We start from the raw sequence: 5,787 nt of genomic DNA, 5'->3' as shown, positions 1-5,787 counted from the left end.
TTGTATTGACACAAACAGAAGCAGCATCATTGCCTTTGTATAAATATTTGTATATATATTTGACACCCTTAACACTTCCACAATATTCCAAGTTGATATGACAATGGTACTTTGTTAATAAATAAGAATTATTTGTTCCCAAAAGGAAAAAGAAGTGTGTAGCACATAGGATCGATATATGGACTCAGAGTTGTTATTCTTGTGTATTTATTAGGTTGTGATGTTGTCTGCCGACTTCTTACAACAATATCTCTGTTAAATGGAGATTTTCCTTCATGTTCATGATTGATAAAAACTATGGCGATTTCATTTGAAGTTGGAGTGTTAAATCTTCTTTCATCTTTACTTTTATCACGAACAAATTCAAGAGTAACCTTTGTATCTTTAGGCTGTGTTTTAATGATATCTCCCATCACAATAAACGACTTTGCGATTGGATTTACTTTTCTTATTTCTCTGTCAAGACTTTCGATAACAAAAGGATCAATAGTTTTATTGTGTTTGTCTTCAAGTCTTTCAGTATTTGCCAACTCAGAATCGATAATGTAATATTGCACAAAAGCTCTTTTATCATCTTCCGTGTTTATGACGGATATTGAGTGATAGACTTGTCCTTCAACTGTGAAATTTGCAACTCCGGTAAACCTTTTGATATTTGCGCCGAATGATACAAAAGATAAAGAACTATTGATAGCTCTGATATTAGTTTTAAAGCTTTTGTAATGAACATTATTGACGTTGTATAGTTCATTTAAAAGTGATTCCATTTCATATTGTTTTTCTTTTGGAATGTCAAGTAATTTGGGAAGTAATACTTTTCCATAATGACAACATTGTCTAAAAGAACCATTCTTTGATTTTTCAGCTTTAAAATGAAATGCACCACAAAAACTACACTTTATATTCATAACACCACAGTCGTGAATAATGATTTGTTGTTGTGTTTCCTTTGCTTTATAATTGGGTTGTTTTGTTTGTTGTTTCTTAAAATAGATTTCTCGTTTTTTTCTTTTTCTTTGTTCTTGTTTAGCTTCATATTTTTCGTCATCTTTCTGTTGTGTTTCCACTAAAACACTTGTTAATGATGACTCATTGATACGCATAACTTCTTTTGATAAATTATAACAGTCAACATTATCAACATTATCAACATTATCAACACAATCTTCCAAATCTGATAATTCTATTGTCTTCTTTACTTTCTCGTGTTTGTATGGATCGGTAATTTTTATTGGTTGTTTAATTGTGTTATAATTTTTACCTTTTAATTGTACTTCATTTCTTTTATCATTTTCACGTCTTAAACACAGTTGACCAAATTGATAGTTTGGGGTTGTGTTGCTTTGTATTATTTTATCATCTTTGTGATTAATTTTTCGATACTGATACTGTGTTTGAATTCGTTTCTCATATTGTTCTAACATAAAAGTGTGAGATTGTAATGATATTAAAGAACGACGCAATTCTCTTTTGGTTTCAAGTTCTTTATCAGTTGCCTTATCCATTTCAAAAATGGTTTGTTCTCTTAAAAGTGGCTGCTTTGGTATTTCCAACTTCATCAATTGTTCATATCGTTCAAGTGTTTTTACTGTTGGTAAAGTAACATTTCTTATAACATCAACAATTTCTCTGATATTGTGGACACTGTCATGGTGTTTTTTGATGAGGTTCTCCAACCTACTTACATGAATAATTGAATCGTACTTCCTTATAAAATAGATACAAAGAGATTTGTTCAGTGACGTAAAGTATTTTTCTGAATTACTCATATATAAACGTTTTAAAAGTTTTTTATTGATATGGGTGCAAAGAGACTTATCTAAAAATTTAAATTAGATGTTCATTTTAATCATTTGTAAACCATTAAATATTTTTTTTGTTAATTTTACAAAAATTTATACAAACATCATAAATATGATGTTTGTATTTCCTTTTGATTACAACGTTATTGTACTGAAAAAAACACTTTTTTGATGATATCTTTATTAATTAAACCCAATCTGTTAAGAAAACGACAACACCTTCGTATGTGCTTAGAAACTGGGGGAGGTTGACTATGAGACAAGTTTTGCACTCGAATCAATACAAAAGATCGTCGAAGCGAATGAAGGAAATAAGTTCGTTGAGAAACTGAACTAGATGGGTATTGCAAAGTCGATAGTCATCAGCTACGACTCCGATATCAAAAATCCATACTTTGTGATATTTCGAAGAACGCCAATGGAAACAAATTTGATGAATTCCAAAAGGTTCTCCTCGAGGAGTTTGAAGAGTTTGGAAGAAACGGATTTGGGAGAGAAAAGGAGATATCTGCGATAAACACGTTTGAGTTTGAGGAGAAGGAGTGTGAGTACGGCAGTTTCCCCAAAGGGGTGTTACTCGCGATGAAAACGACCGTTGGATTTGCTCTTGAGAAAAGTGACATGTTTTGGAAGTTTAAAATTAACGCCGCCGTCGAACATATTAAAAAAGAGGTGGTCGAGAAGAACGAGAATTACTTTGGGAAGATCATCACAAAGTATTTTTTGGAGAACACTAATCGCGTTTTTGCGAAGTGCGCGCCAAGTAAAACGTTTATGACAAAATTGAATGAAGAGGAAAAGAAAAGACATTTGGAAGCGGCAAAGAAATTGACTCAAGAAGAGATCAATACCGTCGTGAAAGACTCAGAAGAATTAAAGAAACAGCAAACAAAAGAAGACTCAGAGGAGCAGAAGAAAACGATTCCAACACTGCAACTTAAAGATTTATCAAAAAGAGGAACGGACTATTCTTTGGAGCAAATGAACAGCGAAAACATCGAGAAGATCTTTTATAAAGAAAACTCGACGAATGGCATTTTCTATTTCAGTTTATGTTTCGATTTGAAAGAATGCACGTTGGACGAACTCTGCACGGCAAATTTACTTGGGAAGTTACTCAAAAGTTTCGACACGGAGAAACACAATTTCATCGACTTAAACACATTGATTGAAAGGTACTTTGGAAGACTTGTTTGCACCATTCAATCGACGTCTAATAAGCGATTTGGAACTGAAAGTGCTGAAATGAAGAAAGTGGTTCCTTATTTAGAAATTACTGGGAAGCTCCTCTACTCAAACATGAAAGAGGCGATTGAGGTTTTGGGAGAGATGATGAGCCAAATCAAATTTGATAAAAAAACACTTGAAAAGAAGTTAAAGACAGTCGTGTCTGATGCGGAAAATAGAATGAAAAATCAACCAGCAAGTCTTCTTGTTATGAGAAGTTCGTCGTATATGACTGGGTCTGGATATGTACAAGATTACACCAATGGTTTAGCGAGTTATCGAAAGTTCAAGTACTACTCAGACAACTTTGAAACGATTGGAGACACTTTACTGGCTAAACTTCAATCAATCTATTCATCTGTTTTTAACAAAGAAAAGTGCACGGTGTACTTTTCATGTGAGAAACAGAACAAAGAAGATACCATTAAGACATTCATGAACATCGCAAACGTTATGAAAACACCAGAAACTATTGAGAAAATGAGTATTCCAAATTATGAACAAAGTTGCGAGGGTTTTGAAAGACAAAAGATCAGCGAAATTGATTTTACAACACTTTTGAAAGCAAAGAACGAGGCTCTTGTCTTCCCAGTGAAGAACAATTACGTCGCTTTAAGTTTCAATTTTGCAGACTTGAAGTTTAAGTTGGATTCTTCATTTAAAGCGCTCTGTGAAATCACTGAGAAACTCTTCTTGTGGGACAAAGTGAGAGTCGAAGGCGGTACTTATGGTGTTTACGCGTTGTATCAAGCAGACGGAGTGTTTGTGTTCTACTCATACCGAGACCCTCACATTTTCGAGACACTTGACATCTACAAACAAATTCCCGAACTCATTGAACACTTCAGTTTGGATGAGAAGATCCTCGAGAACTATTTGATTGGTATTTTTGCTGATATTGACAAGCCACGAAATGCAGAGACGTTGCTCCAATTCAGTAAGACCTTCCACCAAGAAAACACAATTGAAAATTATAAGGAAATCAGAGAAAACATGTTTAATGCCACTCCAGAGACTGTGAAGAACACCGTTCAAATTATTAAAGAAGGATTGAAACATGCTAATATCTGTGTTATCGGAAACGAAGAAATGATCCAAAAGAAGGCGGAGATATTTGGGGAAGTCGTCCAGGTCTTCAAAAAATAATTCACAGTGAATTATTGAGAGTTTGATATAACAGTTTTTATTTAAAAATGAATTTGATATATAAATTTTATAATACTTTATAACACAGGACTATTATGTTTCTATTTATTTTAAGATGAGAGTAATTAACAATCCAAGTTTTTACTTTTAAACAGAGTAAAAGCATTATCACGTGAATAATGAATAATATTAACATGTTGATTATTACTTTAAAAAAACTTTGAAAATAATAATAACACAGTGTTTTACAATCATAATTTTTAATAAAAATAATAAAGATAATAAAAGTCAGTCAAAATAAATTTGTTGTAATGTAGACTATTTGTATTCACTTGGTTTGTGTTACTAATATTAAATAATATTTGTGGAATGACTTGTTAGTGTTTAAGTTGGTTGTTAATTTGATTGACAAAATAAGTGACAATCAACTATTATAGATCACAAAAAATGGATATGGATATAAACAGACTATAAACAATTAATAATGATATGCCTCCTGTAATTAACAACAAAAAGTGCACTGGATGCTGTTCATGTATTTCAGTATGTCCACAAAATGTGTTGGAACTTATTAAGGCACATTCTGTTGTTGTTCGCCCGGATGATTGTATCGAGTGTGAAGCCTGCAAAGAGTCGTGTAATTATGCATCAATTACTTTCTAATTGTTATTTTTCATTTTTATCATTTATTAATAACAACCATTATAACATAATTACACGACCTTGTTGTTGATTTTAAACTTCAAATAATATAATTCAATCAAAAGTTGAATTAAAAGTATTTGGTAAATGTTCGGTTTGAACTGAAATCTGGATTTGCTGTTTTTTAAATAAGTTTTGAACTTTTTTTGGTCTGGTCTTGTGATTCACAATTAATGAAACAAATCAAAAGGTAAAAATTCAATAAAACAAATCTTTTAATTTAAAACAAGAAATACAGGTGAGGTACTAACCTGTCAACCAGAACTAACCTGTCAGCCATTTTCCTTTAGGAAGCCTAAAACCCGGATTAGTACGTTTTTTATGGCATTTGTTTTTTGAGATTTCATCTCAAAAATGAAACCTGTCAGCTTTTTTGGTATTTTTGGGTTTTGTAAAAAAGTAAAACTAAAAAAGAAAAACGATGAGAGTAAAAGACACCTTAATTGTGATGTTCTTCATCAACGCCTTGGTCATCGAGGACCAGCCTCAGCTGAAGCTGATGGGTGGGATGCTGGGACAACATTCCGCCACGCTGTTGCAATTCACTATGTGGGAAGAATCGAGGAGAAAAAAAGGTTTGTCTTCTTTGAGAATACCCCAGTGTTTCGAATGGGGTTCCGAGTGTCACATAATTAACAGCGAAGGTGGGTTGGAAACTGGGGGTTCCAGAACCGTCAGGTTGAAAAGAATCCAACCGGGGCGGTCGCAATTCTACTTGTTGAGTATTATGGATGGAAGTCTCTTGACCGGCGTTGGAAATGCTGTTGGTGTCCATTCTTCTGTTATTGCTTGGAGCTCTTCCTCTACGACTTGTTCTTCTTCCTCTTTGCTCGTTTTGTTGGGAACTTCCTGGGATGTTTTGAATTGGGGTTATGGGGCAATCGGGTTGAACCACTGTTACATTAACACC

The 5,787-nt window shown here is 33.3% G+C and overlaps 3 protein-coding genes across 3 annotated transcripts; 1 reads left to right on the top strand and 2 right to left on the bottom strand.

The window, feature by feature from the left end:
• Nucleotides 1-16: 16 nt before the first annotated feature.
• EIN_005170 (Hypothetical protein) lies at nt 17-30 on the bottom strand (the record flags this gene model as incomplete). Its single annotated transcript, XM_004260379.1, has 1 exon — nt 17-30. A coding segment is annotated over one exon (14 nt), but the record flags the coding sequence as incomplete, so codon positions are not given.
• A 98-nt stretch (nt 31-128) lies between these two features.
• Nucleotides 129-1,103, bottom strand: EIN_005160 (hypothetical protein; the record flags this gene model as incomplete). Its single annotated transcript, XM_004260378.1, has 1 exon — nt 129-1,103. One exon carries the CDS (start codon nt 1,101-1,103, stop codon nt 129-131), a length of 975 nt encoding a protein of 324 aa, XP_004260426.1.
• A 1,001-nt stretch (nt 1,104-2,104) lies between these two features.
• EIN_005150 (presequence protease, putative) lies at nt 2,105-4,175 on the top strand (the record flags this gene model as incomplete). The annotated part of the gene is made up of 2 exons (XM_004260377.1): nt 2,105-2,117; nt 2,155-4,175. 2 exons carry the CDS (start codon nt 2,105-2,107, stop codon nt 4,173-4,175), a joined length of 2,034 nt encoding a protein of 677 aa, XP_004260425.1.
• Between the last annotated feature and the right edge of the window lie 1,612 nt (nt 4,176-5,787).

The sequence above is a fragment of the Entamoeba invadens genome (genome assembly GCF_000330505.1).
Source record: "Entamoeba invadens IP1 unplaced genomic scaffold scaff_1105074725937, whole genome shotgun sequence".
Classification (NCBI taxonomy): domain Eukaryota; phylum Evosea; order Mastigamoebida; family Endamoebidae; genus Entamoeba; species Entamoeba invadens.
This window is presented reverse-complemented; position numbering and strand designations above follow the sequence as displayed.